General features: G+C 32.1%; 1 protein-coding gene across 5 annotated transcripts in view; it reads left to right on the top strand.

Annotated features, from left to right (window-relative positions):
* The window catches only part of LOC142326505 (oxidative stress-induced growth inhibitor 1-like), an 85,476-nt gene that overhangs the window by 29,469 nt on the left and 33,905 nt on the right, over nucleotides 1-22,102 (top strand). The window contains exon 1 of one of the 5 annotated variants that reach the window (XM_075369125.1): nucleotides 467-532. The exons of 3 other annotated variants lie outside the window; for them this stretch is intronic. Coding sequence is in view for 1 of the 2 variants with exons in the window: in XM_075369099.1 (XP_075225214.1) it covers nucleotides 555-565 (11 nt within the window). In the remaining variant the exon portion in view is untranslated. One more of the 5 variants, XM_075369099.1, reaches the window with a different exon arrangement.

Here is a 22,102-nt window from a genome sequence, read left to right as displayed (position 1 = left end):
TTGACATAGATAGGCAACATTATGCGATGTTTTACGAACGAAATTTAAATAAATTTATCGATCGAAACAACGGCATTAGAATGAGAAATTGAAAATTGCCAGATAGCCGTTAAATTCAGTTCTTTATTAATATAAATGGGAGAGCACTTAAATAAACAAAAAAGTTAAAATATGGTAATGAGTTTTATTAAAAGAATTCACTGAAAGGAGTTAGCAATCTTTTTTTTTTTTGTTAATTTTAATTATAATAATTTACAAAATTGCAGTTTTCGTTTCCAGTTAGTGTTGTGCAATGTCTTGCAACCTTAGACGTAATTTTGTGTCGCTGTCTGTTAGCTTATTGCTAGCTACCGCAAGGTCACCTTCAGCTCTTTCCTTTCTACTCGGTCCATTATAATTTTGTTAGCGGTGCTCATTATATTTCATCTTTGTCAGGGATGTCTATCCAAAGTTAGTGTTTCAGTGTTTGCATGTAACTCGTAGTGTCGGCTAAACAATTTTCTGTAATTTCTGCTTTAATTCGGTTATTATGGTTGGTTGGTTTGTAGAATACAATGTGGACTGAGTAAAACTACCTTTATTTTAATTTTATTATTATTATTTTTTTTTGTAATTTATTTTTTTTTTGTAACATAACCATACTTGCTGTATTACTGTGTGAATAATTTCTATATGAAAAGAATTAGCTGTACACACTTTTAGTATTTGCACTTTATATTGCATCAGCAAAAGTGTTTGCGGATTTTAATATGTGTTGTCAATTATTGTAAATTTTTGTGGGAATTTTTCGATTAAGTCCTTTGTCTTGTTCTGTGAATACTAGTCATTCAAGTTATCAATCGATCTGATTTACTGAGGTAATGAATCTGTATAAAATCGTTACTTCCAATAAGTAGCTTGAATTTTGTTTTTACTCCCTTTAACAAAGTAAAGGAAGAATTGTGATGGCGAAAAATTTCGGTTTTCAGATTTCAACGGAAATATCCATTTTGACTGGTTTTGTCGTGACTTCTGTACGTACGCCGGTATGCCGAAACTAGTCAAGATACATACGTATGTATCTCGCGTAACTCAAAAACGATTAGCCGCAGGATGTTGAAATTTTGGATTTAGGACTGTTGTAACATGTTGATTGCAATTGAGTCAACCAAAAAAGCCCAAAATCCCCCATTGGATTTTGTACTTTTTCTTAACTGCAGTAATAGAGTAATCATTGAGAGCTTTTCAACAATACATCATAAATGGTACTTATTTTCATTGGTTCCAGTGTTATACCCAAATAAAATTTTTTATTAATGAAATATTTGGATCTTACACTTCGATTCGGAACTCGGACTTTCTTCCTTTTTTTAACTTTTTGTTTTGTTTAAATATATTGATTTTTATTAATAATTATTAACTTCTAATTGTAAAACATTTTTACGATGAATAATAATTCAATAACAAAAAAAAAAAAATCAGAAGTTTAAATTTTATGTACTTTTCATTAAAAAAAAAAGTGTATATGTAATTTAATAGGCGTACAGGGAAGTCATGTAGTGTCCACATCAGATTTTTAGACATTTGATTTACAATTGCATTCGGCATCGAGAACGCAGGTAGTCCGAATTGGAGTTAGTTCTGGGGGCAGTAACAAATAAGTATTCGATAACAGATAGAAGAGAAATTGTGATAATACTTGACAAATATTTTTTAGACGTTTTTATCGGCCTAAATAGATTAAGTCTGAATTCGCATTGTCAAAAATGTAATTCAGTAATAACATTAAATTTCCTTGGGTATACGTATTTTTTTAGTGTCTTGTATTCTCTAAAATCTGAATTATTGGATTAGCGAGAGGGTGTCTATATTTATTCATTTATTTTGGAAATTGACAAAGCAAGTGATCTGCGAATGCAACAAAAAGAAGAAAATTTTATTTCTTTAGTTGTGTAAATTTCCATTAGTTGTAGCCCACGTAGTTTCCGAAAAAAAAATTAAAAAACTGCTTTCATTAACGAAATATTAATTTCGTTTTCGAAATTAATGATTTTACTAGGTCCAAATTTATCGCATTCTCGTCCAGTAAAGTAGGGTACCTTACTTAATCCCTTAATTCTTTGAAATTTTCTTTAATGAGAAGTTTAGAGCTGAATTTCGAAAAACAACTCCTACGTTTTATTTATAACATTTCTAACGAACCACCATAAGGTTCTTGTAGAAAATCACCCTTATATAAAAAAAATTGTTACAGGACCTATTAAACTGAAAATAAAATTATACTTCATATACATATATATATATATATATATATATATATATATATATATATATATATATATATAGCAAATGTTATGAACTTGAATTTAAGGACGCATTCATTATTTAAAAATTTCTATATTTTCCGCTATCGTAAGAGAAGAATCTGAAAAGCTGCTCTTGATGTTGGGTACAATTTTTCAAACGGTAAACGAAAGTGATGGATGTATATTAAAACGGGGAAAAAATGTATTTAAAAGGGTTTTTATTGGAGGAAGGCTACCGGTTAATTTTAATTTTTGTACAAAGGTTTTTACCGCATCAAATCAAAGATCGTTAACTAAACGTTTCAGGTCTCAAATCGCTGGTTTAATCGGAATCATAGCGTAATTTTTCTTTTATTATTTTTCAATTTTTTAGTTGGAGCTAACATTTTTATTATCATTTTTTTAAATTTTATTTAATTTTTTAATTTACAGCGAATAAAGTTGTATTTCATTTGAACGATGTCAATCGCGTTATATCTTTACCGGTATGTTTGAAGCTTAATACATAATTAACTTCGTAATAAAGGTAATATCATAGTGGTTTTTATTTAAACTCAGTCAATTTTCTGTTGGCCAACGGTTTTAAAATATTAGTTTTTTTCTGAAATATTAGAATGGCTAATTTAAAAAACCAAACTAAGTAGCCTGTTTCGTTCGTATTGATAAGTTGAATTAAGTAAGTAACGATTAAACAAAGCATTATTATGTCCGGATGAAATAATATTTGTAAGTAAAAATACGATTTCTGATAAATATTTCGCGCCAACGCGGGCAGGTCAGTAACTTCCTTAAAAAAATTTGATGTGAGACCCTGTGACTTCCTTGTACGCCTTTTAAATTACATATACACACTTTTTTAAAATGAAGAACAACATTTTATTTCATTAAGTTATGATATTTTTTCATGTTTCTTTTTTTATTGTTGAACGATTATTGTTGAAATTTTTTTTACAATCGGATGTTAGTGGCACTAATTTTAAATGTGACCGCGTTCTTGAAAAAAATCGTTCTTATATAGAAATTGAGCGATAGCCGAAAAAATGATTGGTTTAAAATTACCTAAATCGGGTAGAAAAAAAATTATAAAATATTATCCACTTGTACTTTTATAATTACGTTACGCGTTTCACATAAGGATAAATCCGAGTTAAATTAGAACCGGGAAAACTGGTACCTTTCTTCAGTTCATCTTAATTTCTTCTTTTCCAAGAAAAATTAAAATTTTACATAAGAGAATGAAATTATATAATTTGACTGAAAAGTGAAGAACTGAAAAGTTCTTCTAAGTAATCGGTTATTTAGCGATTGTGCTTTGAAGAAACTGTTTTTTTCAGTATCGTTAGTTTTTTCCTTAAGGAATAAACAAACGTACGATTCAATACTCCAGGCAGTATTTTAATACGGATTTAATAAGTCGATTTAATAAGTCATTTTATAAGTCGAGTACAGCTTCTCAAGGCTACATGTATATTACGAACGGCCTAATGCATAACTGAAGGCCGTATCGCACAGTTCACTCGTGTAGATAATGTAATCGTATTAAATTGCTAACCTATAGAAAAAAATATGTACATCAAAATTAACATACCTTTGCGATGTATAAACTGACGGTGGTTTTCTTTTAAATGCATAGCGTGAGCATTACGAAGACGTTGAAGTTGCCGATGATTTAAAAAATTATGACCTAGAATAGAAGGTTTTACGAAAATCTTCTCGTAAAAGTAAAAATATAAAGCGTAAAATGATTAAACGTTTAATGTCGAAATATATCTGTTATTAATTCGTTTGTAGAACGAATAAGTTATTCCGATTATTCGACGCGATTTTCCTGTTTACACTTAATGTTAACTATGTTAACATAGGAACAGCACTGCAATTTATAATATTACTGCTTATCGAAAGGATTTAAATCTAAACTGCATTACCACAGCAAGATTTTTTTAGAACAAGCATAGTGAACGCCTTTTATACCAAAAGAATTGTCTTAAATTTTTAAACCTATGCTATCATCGTTAGTTTATTTCCTCTATCTTTTGAATCGTATTCGTTTTCCCGTTATGGACTCGGGCTTTGTATAAAATCAGACATTTCATTGTCTTTAACGACGTAATTGTCTTATCTCATCTAGCTTTTACTTGTAGTAATACTACTGGACAGTTGAGTAGACCTAAATATAATACTTGACTTATATTTAACAGTTATTATAATTTTTTTTTGTTGCGACCACTTTTTGTGGAATATAATTGTTTTTCATTACAAAAAAATAAATTGTCATACCGGATATTTTATTTTTATAACACTTTTACTTAGAATAATGTTAATGTATAATTTAAAATTAGTGGTTACTATGTATGTATAACGGTGTATCAGTTTGGTTTTTTTTTTTGTTAACTATAAACGTTAAATTTAAGTAAAAAGGTATGCGCGATGCACTGTTTAATTATAATAAGGGTAAATTAATTTGTGTTTAACAGCCTTCGTAGTCTTTTTATCTTTGTGAAGCGAGTAAAACATCTATGATATTACAAGAATCTGTCAGAATACTTTCTCTGAAAGTAATCGACTTTATCAAACATTTGGATGCTATGGTGAATAGAGTGAAGGCTTCGCTTATACGACTGGATATCACGTGTGTTTTAGTCGGCTCGGATAGCTGTCGCGCGACACAAAAAATATTTAGTAATATTCGATTCCGTGAGAAAGTCGATTTAAAATCGCGTCATTCGATACCTTTTCTTGTAATTCGTGCATCGAACGCCTGCTATTTATTTTTGAGTACATATTTATAATTTAAAAATTTGTCTTTGAAAAGGACGTAGAAAGGTAAAAAATTTTCTAATAATGATTGCAAATTTCCCCCGTTTCAGACTGTACTAAACGAGACGTCCATTGGATTTGGGCTTGCAAATACTTTTCAGATAAATATATAAAAATCATTTTCAGGTTTGTTGAATTTTATTATTTTAAGGGGTAAAAAAATATAAATTGTCTTTACAACATTTTTGCCTACCGCTATTCCAAAATATTTGTGATGGTAATGTGTATGTTGGTAATTCTTATTTAAGTATTTCGTGAATGAAGGCTCGACGGGAAATCTAAAAACGTATTAGTGGATCCTGTACTGACCCATACTGTGAAGAAATTACAATATACTGATAGTTTTTATAAATTGAACAGGCTTTCATTTTTATTTATCATTATTATTCTCACAAGCATGATTCTAATGAACACAGGGGAGTGCTGTGGGCAGAGCCCTGACTGGACATCCTCCGACCGCGACGGGAAACGCAAGTAACCATATAGCACGGGCGAAGCCGCGATGCTGAAGCTAGTATATATATATATATATATATATATATATATATATATATTATATTTGTTTCGCAATGCTAACAGATTTTTATTCATGTCTTCATTATCAAGTGTTTTCTGTATTCGTGTTTGTTGTGCATTTGAAAAATTCCATTGTGATATCTCTGTTTTAACAGACAAGGACACTGTTATTATCTGTCATAAATAATTATGCGTTACATAAAGTAGATTTCTGTTTATGTTGTGCAAATGATGATAATTTTATCATCGTGCCGATTTACATAAAAAATCAAAAATTAAGTCCGAACGACTTAACCTTCTAACTTTTTTTTCTGTTTAGCCCCCGGAACCACCGTCAGGATTACTTCAGAATACGAATGAGGATGATATGTGTGAGTGTAAATGAATTGGTGTAGTCTTGTACAGTCTCAGGTCGACCATTTCTGAGAAGTGTGGTTAATTGAAACCCAACCACCAAAGAAGATCGGTATCCACGATCTGTAGTATTCAAATCCGTATAAAAGTAACTGCTTTTTCTAGGACTTGAACGCTGGAACTATCGACTTCCAAATCAGCTGATTTGGGAAGAGCCTTAACCTTAACGACTTAACTTCTAACCGTCCGTTAGAAATTCCTGTAGACATGAAAAAGATTCTATTATAAAGCAGGTCTTTGTGCTTTCTATCTGAATATAAGTTTGAAAACAAATCTTTGTGGTTTTTTATGGGGAGCGAAGACGGATGTAGGTAACAGACAGAATCTTCTAGAAAGAGATCAGCTGCAAAGCCATTTTATAGTGAGACTTTGGTATATTTAGACTGTCTTAAATAAATACTTCTCATTTTGAATCAACATTACTATAAAAGTTTTGTCATTTTTCATCGGCGTATTAAAATGATACTTAGTATAATTATTTTCTTAGTTTTCTAAGTTCATTATTTAAGAAGTGGATGTATTGTACTTTAATACTTAAAAAATGATATCTTTTTTAATTGGATTTAGTTATTGTCATTAATTTTTTTATTTATCTGGACGAAAATGGAAATTAAGGTACGATTTAATTGGTATCAGATTTGTAGTTTTTACTTTCCTGGCATCACAGCTCTGGAACTATGCTGCTAGAAGGATAATATGGTAATCGGTTAAAAAGTGGGGTATGGCTTTTTGCATTTCTCGACGTTTCATGACCAGGGGCTCAAAAACAGCAAAAGGTTAGTGTGAAGGGTTTATTGAGATTATTTCGTACTTTAAAAGTAACTTTTCACTATCTTAATCTTCTCCGTTGTGTTTGTGCGACCTTTAAAGATACAATGTTGTTGTTAGTCTCCGATATTAACGAGCCCGCGAGATGTTGGGAAATAATCCCAAAATATACAAACAAAAATACGAAATATTCTAGGTGTTTAAAACTTGCAAGTATAACTCTAACGTTTCTTCTGTTCTACTTTCCCAAAATTATATTACTTGTAATATAAAGCCGCATTAATGGTATTTATGAAACATTTTAACTGTTGTATAAACAGTTACACAGCTTATGTTTTTACGATGTTACAAAACTTATAAAATTGCTCCGCTGTATTACAACACGTGGTCGAACACTTTGTATGCCGAGTGAAACTATCTTAATTGCTATCGAATTGTAGAAATGTGATTTTGGTTAGTAGTTAAAATTAATGGTGGTGGATTTACGTGTGAATTGTGTGATAAACTGTTTCATTAAATAACAAATCTGGTTAAGAAAATCTTGGAGATAAAAAATCCACTGATTAAAATGCGAGAAATTAGTCGGTCCTCAAAACTTGAACACCATTTGTCAAGTTTGCTGTACGAGGCGTCGATGCTTTACTATGCTACGATATTAATGATAAATAATATTTTTTTGATAAAGATGTCACTGAATAAGTAAAAAAATAAGGACTGATAATTATCCTACGAATTAAGGCACAATAAACTTGGATTTTTCAGTCGCTCGTAAAAGTCATGCCGGTTCTCAAAACCTCAAACTCTACTATTTTTATTGTTTAGTGTATCCGCTAAAATGGAGCCATTCTTCCTTGCTAAAATGAATTACTCATATCCTTTCTAACGAAACGGGTATACTTCCGGCATTATTGCAATGTTTTTCCTTAACCTATTCCGGCAGTGCGTGCACTACACGGGTCTTGTACGGATGGAAATTCAAGTTTTGTTGCTTTCTAAATAATTCCTTAACATAGCCCGCGCTAAGTGAAAGTATTCAAAATTTTAGGAGAACGTTTCAAACTTTCAGGCGATACAGTCGAATGTCTAAAACGAATACGATCGGCAACACTTGTATCCTAAAACAAGGTATTAAATACCAGATGGTGATTTGTTGAACATTGTTTTTTATGGTGATTTTAAGCATCTTAATAAAAATACAGTATTTTCGAAATTTTTCATTCGTTACAACTTTAAATAAATCTCAGTAATAACAACGGGCTAGGACTTAGTGAAAGAAATCCTGCTTTGTTCTACTTCTATACTTAATGACGGCTGCCTGATAAACGAATGAGAGATTATGTTTTCTGTCATTGTTACGAACATTACTGTATTCGTAGAAAAAATAATTTCTTAATCAACAGAACATAAAAACTTATTAGGCATGACTTCAGTTTGGAAGTAAATCCATGATTTATTTACTTTGGGTACTTCCTTGGGTTTTTCAATTACACATTATACATAACATAATGGTTTTGAAGATTTTATCAGGATGCTAAATCCACTTTTCTTATGGTTTGTTTTATTTTACCTTGAGAGTAGACCATAACGGGAAATATTTTTGAATTGTGAATCCATTTAAAGCACTCTTTAAGCGTTTTTTAAGGATTTTCAGGTGAGAAATTAATTTTTTTTTAAATTCCTATGATGTTACGAAATTCTTTGACTCTTGATTCGGGGTTAGTAGGAACGTATTTCCTCGTTCGTATGTAATTGGCTTGCTTGGCATTTGTCCCGCCACCACCCCATTCGGTCACTCTAAGGCATAAGATCGAATGTCTGTGCCACAAACAGCTACTGAGCCTCGAAACAGTTTAGCGACCAGTGTCCTTACTAGCTCTTACAGCTAATCCAAAAGCGTGGAATAAGCGTGGTATCATACACCACTCGCTTGAGTGTCCCACCGCCCACTTGTCATATATGACGGCAATTCGTTGCCACGCCTAGGTCGCTGAATGCCAACCCACCGGGTTGGTCTAGTAGTGAACGCGTCTTCCCAAATCAGCTGATTTGGAAGTCGAGAGTTCCAGCGTTTAAGTCCTAGTAAAGCTAGTTATTTTTACACGGATTTGAATACTAGATCATGGATACCGGTGTTCTTTGGTGGTTGGGTTTCAATTAACCACACCTCAGGAATGGTCGAACTCAGAATGTGCAAGACTACACTTCATTTACACTCATACATATCATCCTCATTCATCCTCTGAAGTATTATCTGAACGGTAGTTACCGGAGGCTAAACAGGAAAAAAGGAAGGAAGGTCGCTGAATGCCAGCAACGACCTGTCTACCATTTTATAGCGCTTGGAGCCATAGTAATTGGCTGGTGGTTAGTCATACTCAGGGCTAGCTTCCCACAGTGGTGCGGTAAGAGTCTTTTCCTTAAGCAAACTACGGATGCCGGTTGAACAAAGCAACTGCATCTAGAAACTCCGACACGGTCCGACATTGCGGCTCTCGCCTCATTGACTCGCCGTTTGTGAGTGGCCAATTTTCCCCTTGATCTCTAAGTTCCAGGGTGGCCCGGTCTCTGTCCCTCCTCCCATGATCAGGGCAGTGAAACATTTGACTGGACCTCCCCGCAGACGCACAGCTCATCAGCTGCCAGGCGGAACCGAAACAAATATTGGTTTAAATTTACATGGTTGGAGAGCACTCGAGCTCCCGTTGCCCTTAAAAACGAAGGAGAGGCATACCATCCCCCCAGATCCTGTATAAATCTATACAAGTACCTTCCTTTAGTCGTGGCGTGTCATTCTTGCTGCCATGCTTCCATCGCGAGGCTCTGCAGCCTCTTTCGCAGGCGGGAGATGGGCAACTGAACGAAAATTAGATCGGGTGCATTGTGATCGCCGTTCCGCTCCGGTACTGGCCCGTTCCTCTTTCGTATAGTAAATATATTTTTAGCTTTTATTTCACATCTCGTACAACATAACTGCCGAATGTGAAGCAGAATCGAAGAACCGCAGCATTAAATATAATTAGTTTGGCCTGGCCTTCAATTTCGTTTATCTCGCTCACATTAAGTACCTATCCGCCATTTTGACCAATATTTTTACGGTTTTACAGTGCTACTGGTTATATCAGCTAATTTTTAGATTTATTAGCCGTGTTAAGTGATATAAGGAATTGATAGCTTCCCATGTTTTGACTAAATATCTGGAGTTAATCTTGCTCCGAATCGGAGGACATAAATGAATGATTTTATGATTTTTTGGGGGAGGTAATCATGTTTTTTTTTTTTGTCTGGAAATGGTTTCTTTTAACAGTACATTAATTCCGAGTGAGAAACTTTGTAATTACTGAAATCTTGCTACACGTTGTTAATAGATTTTTATTTATAGACTGTTATTAACGGCCTTTGATTTTGTTGTCGAGTTAATTTTAAGAAAAAAAAATTGAGTAATAATAATCCTGATAAGGAATTAATAGGGGTTCAAGATAATATACAATTATTGCTGATAATTATTCCTAGGAACTAATTTTAGCGATGTTTTTAACGGAATGCTCGAATTATTTATAAATTTATGATTTATAGTTGTATTAAAATTGAGTCATAGTTTATCACAGCTAAACCTCACTAATGATTGCAGATCGGGGTCAAGATCTTAAGTTCATCATCATGACTTGCATTTTATTTTATTCCGATGAACGGTGGGAAATTTCTTTAATTTTCGGAAATTTTTCAAGAACACTTGTGATGGTAGAGTAAGAGGTTTTTTATTTTTAAAGACATTTTTGTATATTAATTTATAAAATTACAAATTGTCTTTTTTTTTTATTACGGATAGATCTGTCAGTTCGTTTACATTCACTGATCTTTTGGAATTTTACAGGTTGATTTTTTTTTACTAGCTTCTATCGATTTTGAAAATATTTAAATATTTAAAATAGTTCTAAATATTTTTATTAAAAATAGTTTTATTTTTTTTTGTAACATTACTCTTCTTAAGTTAATAAAAATATTTATTCTTCGTTTTCTTTGTATTCTACACTTTGACTCTTAAAAATGTTTAATCTTGGAAATTTAATTACCGGGCCCGAAATTTGAAAAAGTTTTAGAAAGAATTTATGTATGTTACTTGAAAAAAATAAATCTTTTTCTACCAAAAATGCATTTTCATATTTAAAAATAAATCTGCCGTTTTAAATTATACGACCGCATAGACTTTCTTTTCTTTTGTTCTTTAAACATTTTTATAAAATTTTATTGTTATATTGTTAAAAATCATTCGTTTTGTAATAATTTAACCAGCTTATGCTATATTTTTTCTCGAAGCCTAATAAATATCTCTTTGCTGTTAAATTATTTGCAGAGAGTTGTATCAAACAACCTCAGCTTTTCAAAAGGTACGCCATTAGAATAATGCGAGTAAAGACTTAATTAGTTTAGTAGCAAAGGGTTCTGGTCGAAATTTGCATATTGATGTTGCCGCTTGGGAAGTATACTTTTAGGATCGGATGATAAAAATTCGATGTCTTTTTGTACTTAATACTTAATGTACTCTTATTTTTTCTTTTGGTCTTAATTTTCAAGTTATTACGGAAAAATGATTTTGTTTTACACAATTTTCCCTAGATGACGGTTGAAATACTGCGGATACAGTTCGTTCAATTATTGTTCGTGTCCGACATAGTTGTTTTCACGTAAACCAAATTTCACTTTTTATACATAAAATTCATCTACTAATATTAATATATATCTGTAAATTATACGCCTCGCAATTATTGTTGTTTACATACAACTCTAAATGTACCGATAATATAGGGGTTACTTGTACATCTACCTGTTGCGTCTGTTACATATCTTATCCAGTTATGTAAAAATGAACGTCGAAGTAGGAGGGAATATCAGCTCTCTTTTTGCAGTTCCTTAGAATATCACCTTAATGTTTAACGATTAGATACTGAATACGTATCCCAGAGTGCATTTCCTTTAGGAATTATAAAAATTACTTTATGAATGGAATTACTCTTTAGTCGGAATTTCTTCAGGTCACGGCCATCTCGATTATGGGGTTAGTGCAGCGGTCAGTTGATCGTCTGTGTCGTGGAAATTCGTCAGATCTAAGGTCCCGGATCACCTGCATTACGTTGTGGTTTTTTAACATCGTTTCCTAGGTAGTATTACCGACGTAGAATGCGGTAAAAGCCATGTCGGTTTTGCGTTCTTTAGTTACGACTAGACTTTATGTATCTTCATTCTCAGTTAACAGACGGCATACTCTTGCAGACCGAATTTAATTTCGTGAATTGTTCCGAGGTAAACTGCTCATTAGTCAAACGCCTATTACTTTAATACGAAATAAGAAAATATTTAAGTTTTCTTTCAGCCTGACGATGTGTGATTAATTTAAATAGTGTGCACCAAAACTGCAGGTACTTTTCGCCATATGTAACGTTCTTTTTTTCAACACTTGAGCGTAGAAGGAAAAAGAATTAAAACTTTTGTTACACGTGTAAAGGATGTAATAAAACGTAGAAGTGACTTAATAATTTGGAATTTCAGCAAAACTTGAGGTACACTTTTGGTTTGTATAAAGATCGTGAATGAATTCTTTTATGTGGTTCTTACCTCACTCTAATCTAAAACAATTTTTAAAATTCTGAATGCGCTTATAATCTTTAAACGTGAAACGAGTAAAGGGAAACAGAAAATAACCCACACACACACACACACACACACACACACACACACACACACACACACACACACACACACACACACACACACACACACACACACACACACACACACACACACACACACACACACACACACACACACACACGCACGCACACACATACTTCAGCATTACAGTACTTTCACAAATGAACCGATTAAATTAAAGATAATGAAATCATATATATTATCTGGAAGTCGTAAATGGTATTGGTCTGACCTGCAAATATCACATTAATAATTAAATAATTAATTACATAAAATCATAAGAAAATTTCAGTAACTATTAGGGATGTGCCCGAAAAAATCATGGTTTCTTTTTACGAAGCAGCAATTAAGTCTAGATTACAATTTGGAATGATGAACTGGACAGTTCGAGAAATTTTCAGAACTTCGGTTACAGGACAGAAGCTCATTCACGCGCTTTTAAAAAAAATTATTTTTTTTTAACCTCCTTTATATAACTACTTTATGTAACGATTGGTAATTAAAAACGGAATTATATTTATGGATTTAAAAATGCTAGGGAATAAGTTATTTCTAATTATCGTATCGTATCTTTTGTAAAAAAAAAATGAGCTTCGGTTTTAACTACCATATATGTTACGGGTTAGGCTACTCCTTCAAAACATTTTGAAGGACGTTATTTAAAAATACTTAGTTATTTCAGTGACTATTTATTATATTTAATTTAAGAATATATTTTGTGTACCAGTATATTTTTTATTGTAACAATAATTACGCCTACGTTTATAAATCGGTTAGATAAAAACATCAGGAAATAAAAAATATAGCGTTCAAAAAGTGACGCAACCTTATGGAAGAATGTTTCCTTTTTTTGTTGCTGGTTTAATTGAGGAAAAGTGGGTTACACAATGCACCAGGAAAATATACTTTGCCTCCAAATTTATTAGATGTGCCAGTTATGCCCAGACCCAGAATACACTCACAGAAAATTATGGTATGGATGCACCAAGCAAGTCCTCCATCAGCGGCCGGACGACAAGTTCCAAGGGACAGGGAATGTGGCAGATGCAGCCAAAAATAGTCGACTGAAAGTGCGAACACCAGAAAAGTTGATCGACTTGAAAGCTGCATATTCTGTTAGTCCCAAGAAGTCTGTGCGACGCTTATCTAGTCTGTCTGGTCTCTCCGTTGGTAGTGCCCCCATGACTTTGCGCAAGTGTTTAAAGATGTATCCGTACAGAATTCATGTTGTGACGAGTTATGACCTGCAGGCACTTGAAAACGTGTAGCTTTCTTTTTATCAATGGTTCATGTCGTCTGTAACGTCAGTTGGATAAAAACTCGATGGTTTTGGTCTGACGAGGCATGGTTCCACCTTGATGGAAACGTGATTGCACAGAATTCATGCATTTAGTGTACGGAAAATCTACTTCATCTACATGAGTCTCCTCTGCACGAACAAAAAGTGGCTGTTTGATGTGCAATGTCATTAGGCGAATTTTCAGTATTTTCTTTCGTGGCACAGTGAACAGCGGGCGCTATGTACAAATGATGCAACAATTTGTAGACATTATACCTTCAGATCGGCTAGAAACCACAGTACGTGGTTTCAGCAGGAAAATGCTACGGCTCGGTCTCCTGATTTATCCCCTCCTGAATTTTTCTTGTGGGAATTCCTTAAGAATGTTGCTTGCAAACTAATCCTCACACCGTTCCCGGATTGCAGAGCGAAATTTAACGAAATGTCGCTGCAATTCCTCAACAAACGTTACAACACGTGTTTAAGAGCATGCAACGTCGTATTCAATTATGTGAATTGCATAATGGAGGCCACTTTGAACAGCTATTGTAACTTACTCGTTTTTCCCATGAGGTTGCGTCATTTTACTTGGCTCGATTTTACTTTGCTCACTGTTGGTGTTTGTTGGAAAGAAACCTACTTTTTTCTTTTAGTTGCTTTATTAATATTGTATATTACTTATACTTAATTTTATTTATTATTTGATTTATTTTATATTCTATATTTAAACAGTACTAAAGTATTTGTTTACTATTGTATTCCGTTTATAAAGATTAGCTTACAGAGTAATATCAGTTTTTACAGTGTTCGTTTTATATCTGTTACCAACGGGCCCATGCGAATAAATTCACCGATTTCGTTTGCAAGGCTGAAAGTATGAATTGGTAAAATACTTATCTAAAAAATTGTTTGGCACTTAATACACAACACGTTTTTTGTACTTGATATCTAAGGGGTGATTGATTGATGGTAATCGGTTTTGTACTTTAACAACTTAAATTGAATATACTTCTGACAAAACTACCCTGTAACCTTTTGTGATTTATACAAGATTACATTACGGTTTCTAGTAGCCTCCATACCTTCGGGAAATTAGGTTGTGTGAAGTTTGATTTTCAAATAGTTATTTTACACTGTTACTCAAGATTTTGATGTCAGTCATTTACGTAACAGTTAAAAAGTTATATAAATGAATGAGTAAATATTATTATTCGGTTAGTTATTAAAATATAAATCGAAAGCTTTTTGTGAAAAAACTATGTTTGATTGCCATTACACACAGAACACTTTACTCCATGTTAGTCTGTGATTTTATTTGTGTAGTTATGGTTTACATACGGATGTTAAAATAAAAAAAAAAGATGTAAGTTTCTCTTAAGGGGTTGCGAATGTGAAATCTCCTGTAAAAATCATAGTATTGTAAAATTTGAATGCTAGGCTGATACGCAATAGCTTTTTGTTACGTGAGGGTACCTCTGAAAAGCCTTTAAAACCATAGAGGTTCCAAATTTACATACTTGTACTACCTGTAAAATTTAATTTTTATTTCTTTTTTAAATTTGTTTATTTCACTTTGTATTTCTTTTAAAACTGTTAGCGTTTACAGATAATACATAAAGTATAGCTGCCGCAGTGAATCTTGAAGTTGGACTATGACTACTAGTACGTTGTCTGTTATCCAAACTGAAAACATTCTGTTTACTTTTCTTGTAAATAGAATTTATCATTGTATGTTATTATATAATTAAATCGAATTAAATTTAAAATTCAACAATGCTCAGAATGCTAGCTAGGTGATTAAAATTTCAAAAACGTCTGTTCTGCGATCCAGTACTAACACCATCTTACGAAGCTAACACTTACTCATGAAGCAGATGTTATGCTAAAAGGATAGTATATTGATTGGAATCTCTCGTTGCCTGTAGATTATATGAAAGTATGTATATATATACACACATACAAAATTACTAAAAAATATTTTATTTGTTAGTAGCTAAGGTAATATTGATGCAAAAAAATGGGAATAAAAGATTATTTTTATGTAAGGCATTGTTACAATTATTAAATTATCGTACAACTAGAGTTCGTTAAAGTCTTAATCAGTAGTATCTTTAAACAGTAGGTGCCCACGGTCGTAACCCGATATAGTGTAAAGTTATTTCAAGAAACCGATTTCGCATGGAGAAAAAAATTAATCCAAATCGATATTCGATGTCAGTAGTAACAGCTGTAATGTCTGTGTCGGTACTATTTGTTCTTTATGATACAATATATCTAATCATATACATATAATCGTAATCATATGTATACTATCTAATTTTATCTGTAAACTGTAATTATAGTTTTAAAATTTTATGATAAAACCTTTTTTTAAAATAACATTCTTAAAATTTTAATTTCTTGTTTTAAATTATCCGGTCTGGTCTTTCTTTCTCATGTTTTGGGTCCGGCTGGACCCAAAACATGGGAGCTACAAAAAGCATCATTACGAACTTTTTTCTGCGCTCATTTTCTGTAATATAAAACTGTATATTTGAATTTTAATCGGTCATTGAACTGATGCCGAATAACTACAGATTCACTTCGGATGAATTCGTCCTCCGGATTTTGAGACCCGATTCGGGTTCTCCGTCAAACATTAGGGGGACTTGTTACAGGAAATTTCAATTGAAACATCGGAGGGCCCTCCATATGGTCGAAATTTAAAATTGGCATTTAAAAATTTTTTTAACACCGAAAATACATATAAGAATAATACATGCCCATATATGTAAAGGGGCTAGAGTTCTGTCGATTCGCGCAACTTAAAAAAGAGAGCTGAGGGAGAGAAAGAGAGTGTGTGTGAGAGGTATAGAGAGAAATACGCCCGTTTTAATTCGTAGATTACTCCATCGCCCATCCACTTCAGTTGTGTAGTTTCATTTTTTGCACGTTAAATTTTTACTTTGTTAACTTTTGTGCTATCGGAATAATGTTAGTTCAACTCGTTCTCCTATTCATACAATGTAGGATTCATTTTTTCTCTTATTTTAATCGCTAGAATAATAATAGATCTGAATGTGTTGTGGCAGTAAAAGAAAAACCGTATTGTAACGAAGTCGATGGACATTTTAATTAATTCAGCGTCATTGGATATTGTCTTAACTGCAAGCTGAAATTTTAAAATGTCAGCATGTTTACAGCCAATCCTACCGTGAGTGTAGCAATTTGATACGGTGTATCAATTAGATAAGATAGTATCAATTTACGTCGTAAATTTCTATTTAAATATAAGGAATCTTATTTCAAATCAATTTTATACCTACTTTGTTTTAACGCATTACAATATATAAATTGTTGGAAATAGATTTTTGTACGATTATATTTGTATAAGTATAATTGAATTTTTTGTATATCTACCATCGTACGACCTTAATCTTTTCTTGAGAATTCACGAATTTGTTTTTTTTAAATGTAATTTTACATGTTGGCTGTGTAAATATATTTATATAAATTTTGTTTCGTTACTTATTGTATTAATCATTGGTTTCCTTATCGGATTTTATTAAGTTCGAGGTTAGCCCGTTGCAAGGTTGAGCTAGTATTTGTTAAATTTTTATTTTATGTACTATTTATTATGTTTATTTAGTTCCTACTGCCGGGTTTAGTAAATTAGTAAGACATGAAAGTTTTGCCTTTTTTATTGAACTTACTATTCCGTATATTATTAGAACAAGGTTTATTAATATTGATTTTTTAACTGTACCAATAGTTTTATTATATCGATTAGTTTAGTGACGTACTAGTTATTGTATGTGTCTGCTAATTCTGTGAAAACGTATTTATTTACAGACTTCGACAGTAATGTGTTATGTTAAATTTAGCTCGTCGAGTTTTTGATTGAGTTTTCTCCGAATTACAGTACTTTTTTTACCAGTTGCTGTAGCATTTATTTATAGATTTCAAGGAATCTATACATACTAACGGTAATAATAGTAATATTAAAACTACTTACAGCTAACAATTCTATGAAATATGTTAACAAAAAACCGACGTTGTAACGAAAATTTATGGAAAAGCCAAGATAAATAATCCTTGAGGTATGACGGTTATTTTTTTGACGAATCGAAAAGTAAATTTCACGTGCGCTCTCGTGTTATAAATCACTGGGCTTTGTTGCTTTTTCCGGTTGTTATCGAATGCGGCCACCGTTCGAGATAGCAGCAGGGGTCTTGAACCGTTGTGCATTTCAATTATTATCAATATCGGTTATTATCTTTTTAATAACGTGAACCGATGACCGTGTATTATGAGAACATCGCTTATTTTATACGGACTCAAACTTACACCGAATTATTGTACAACGTTTTCTTATACTTATTTTGTTATATTCTTATTGTTATATACTTATTACTTTGTTATATACTTATTTTTGAATATTCTTGTTCTTGAATTCTAATATATTTAATTATCGGACACATTTAAAGAATCTTGGTGTTAGCGTTTTGAAATAACTTATTTATTAATAACTTATTATTCTCGGGTCGGTTTTAATTGAAATCTAAAGGCAGCAACTCTTTACTACTTCGGCGCAGTTTACTCTCGAGGTCGTCATAGTTATTAGATAATTGATCTTCGAATTGTACCATTTTCTTACGGTCATAACCGACGGTTATTTTAAGTGTAGGAAAAATAAAAAAATAATTCTCGTTGCGCTATCTTTTTTAAATTAAAAAGGTATCAAAACGATTGATTTATATAATACATGAACTCCCACATAACACAATGACTTGGGACTTATCTTTCTATTGACGTTTAACTTCTTTACGTATTTAACTATTTTATTTTCTTATTGTAAATAAACAAAGTTGTACGCATGTATTACACGTGTAATAAATAAATGTACACATTTATTATTACACTTCTGTATCAGATGGTATATAATAGATCCAAGTATCTGTTAACTGGCATTTCACCAGGCGATTACCTGTTAATTGCCGGAGCGAGCAAAGCGTCTGCAGACATATCCGAGTTTCAGCCTACACAAGAAAGGAGATTACCGAAATATACCGTGGAACTTGTATGCATTCCAAATAAAACTCCGTTTTATTATATTATTAGTACGGTATTAAGTTTTATTTTGCAGTAACGGACAACTGTGAGCGTCAGTCGCTATGCACCTTTATTTGCCTCTGGACCACAGCACCTTGTATTATCCTTACCCATGTATTATCCTTACTTATATAGCGGTAAAGGATATAGGTCGCTATCAGTCAGTGTCATTTATTGCAGACTGCTTAAATTCGAGTACGATGCAGATGACGCATTAAGTACATACGTCATACACTAGTCTTTTAACAAAACCGCAGGAAATGGATCGTGATTAGGAATAATTTTTCATTAAAAAGGAAACGCTCAGCTTTTAACATTTGAATTCTTTTGTTGCCTTTAAAGGATTTTCTTATTCAGAAATATGAGAAATCTTAACTAGCGAAACGATTAGTTTCATAAATTAAACATACCTGTATTATAGGCAAATGGATTGCGATTAATCGGTAAATTTTTGATTAAAAGTAAAGGGTAGAAAAGGTAAGAATGAATAAAGAACTATCGAAAGTGATTTAATTTATGCGTTCCAGATCCGATAATTGACAAAATTAGTTGCCTAAGACATTGATAATGTTTGAAACTTAATAATTCGCTTTATAATATCGGTAAAAAATTGACTCGTATTATTTTTTTTCCAGCAGTCAGTCTTTTTTAAAACTAATCTTATTGGTTTTAAAAAGTGAAGGAATATTAAAAAAATACTCTTTAACACAACTCGATGTCACAATCGTGTGAAAAGGCAAATACACACACACACACACACACACACACACACACACACACACACACACACACACACACACACATATATATATATATATATATATATATATATATATATATTATATTAATTATTTAAATGTATGCTTTGTATTCTTTTTCAACCAACGTTTCAGTTATCGGCCACTTTTCAAGTAGTAGCTAAATACTGCGGATTATTAGTAATTGTAATTCACAATATAAGGTATGTAGTCTGTTATTACATGTTTTTTTCTCTTTCTGCTGCACTTGTGCAGTTCTTATTTCTACGATAGGATGGTAAATTTAAAGTGATTTTAATATTAAAAAGTGGTAAAGTGGTTTTAATATTAAAAAAAAATAATAAGGATGGTATTGTAAATTATTGTTTAATTATAATACCAGTAATAAAACATTTCAATACTGCTGTATTATTTTAAAGTATTTTTCCCTTTAGTTTTGGTAAATTAACTCATTCATTATCTAGCATGTTAAAAAATAATTTTTTGTTGAAAAAAGATTTTTCAAAAGAACATGTGTAAAAATGTTTAATATTTTGTTATAAAAAGTAATTATCGCGGAAAAATAATGAATTAAACAGCTGTGTTTTGTTACATTTTACCGTTTTCCCAATCCCCATTCAAAAGTAGGTCACGAAGGTTGCAAAATGTATATGAAAATTGGGGGAAAATACATTGGACCTCTAAATATCTCTTGTTGAGGATGTGTTGAGAAGAGACTAGTGGTAGTTATCCACAAAAGAATCCAATACAAAAGTTAAAAATGTGATTTATAAACACTTTGTTTCATTCTCCTGTAAAAATATATAAAACTGGATAAATCACGTTCTGCCATCCTAACGTAGATTTTAAAACATTTTTTCCAAAAATCATTTAAATTATGATGAATTAACGGTTACTTTTAATTACTACACATATTTTCTTATTCAGTTTACCATAACGATCATAATATTTTTGTTTAATTAAAGAGAAAATTTTCCACCTGAAAATAAAAAAAATTCCAGTTTATAAAAAAAATTATAAATTGTAAACAATTTATAAAAAATCTTAACATGGGTCTTTCTGTTTGCTCGAGGACATTGTGAAAATCTAGTAACTAACGGCTAAGTAGAAAAAATATTTTCAAAAAATACTTCAAAAAGTTTCGCTTGGGCCTAAACTCGTGTTAGCTTGAAAGTTGTAAAAGAACAGGTGTCTCATGAAGAAAAGAAATTTCAACATACGTTTGTATGAACGCTTTGTTGGAAATGTGTACATTAATTTCTTTCAAAATAACTTACTATGTCTTTAGGTGTTTCTCTACCGACAAGACTGTAAATGATTTTCCAAAATGGTGGGTTGAAGATTTTGTGAAGCTAAAAATTACTCGCAGTAATTTTTCAGAATTTAATTCTTTTAAAATTTTATTTAAAAGTTAATTTGATTATTTTTAACTAAGTAAACTTACACGAAATTTAAAAAAGTCTATTTTTGGATTAAATTTTTTTTTTGAAACTTATGGAAATACAGTTGTGGAACCCGTTTTTATCAGTAGCCTATAGCCTCATTTTACTGCCGGAACGAAATGAGGATGAATTTTCTAGCTAGCTGTACCAAAAATAGGCATTTGTGGACCTGTGTTTGTATGAACTTTTCTATTTTCACCAATAAGAAAACATCGTGAAATTATTTATTTCTAATGGAGTCGCTGTGTGTGTGTGTGTGTGTGTGTGTGTGTGTGTGTGTGTGTGCGTGTGCGCAGGGGCGTATCCAGCTCAAAACAAAAGGGGGGCAGCTTATTGAATTTAACTTCTTTCGTGGAAGAAGGGTAGTCCATGAAGGGGAGTGCTATGCAGTAATAAGAAATAAAAGAGTAAAAAATATTTAAAAAAAAATAATAATTTTGTAACATTTTGCGAGGATTAGTTGCAAATTGTTTAACTATAGCTTCAACTAATTGCTCCTTATTAGCGAAAACCCATTGTCGGTGAACGCTTAGCATACCTAACTCATTTAACCTGTTTTCACCAATGGTGCTTTTTGCCCATATTTTAATTCGACGAAGGGAGATAAATGAACGTTCGATAGTTCCTGATGTACAGAGCTGTGAAAAGAATATCAGTAGAGCCTTTCTAATAGTTGGAAAAACCGATTTTTTCTTTTTTAAAACCTCAGTTATGTTTGGCGCTTCTTGCACCTCATTCCACATTTTGAACACCAATTCCCTTTATCCTTCAATGCCTTTTAAATTGTAGATAGTTGCACGACATACTTTCACTCAATTTCTCAAATGAAAACGCCTTTCATGGTTACTCGGGAGGAAATTTAACAATGAAAATTGCAGGCGATTTGTTTGCAGAAAATCTGATTCTAAAGATGATATGATGGAATCTAAGTAAAGAATTATTAGATATACTTCAATTTTCGAAATCAAATCCAAAATTTGGATTGAATTTTGGCTGGATGATTGCCTCTGTGCTTTAGTCGGCCAG

This window comes from Lycorma delicatula, chromosome 1 (genome assembly GCF_047948215.1).
Source record: "Lycorma delicatula isolate Av1 chromosome 1, ASM4794821v1, whole genome shotgun sequence".
Taxonomy (NCBI): Eukaryota; Metazoa; Arthropoda; class Insecta; order Hemiptera; family Fulgoridae; genus Lycorma; species Lycorma delicatula.
This window is presented reverse-complemented; position numbering and strand designations above follow the sequence as displayed.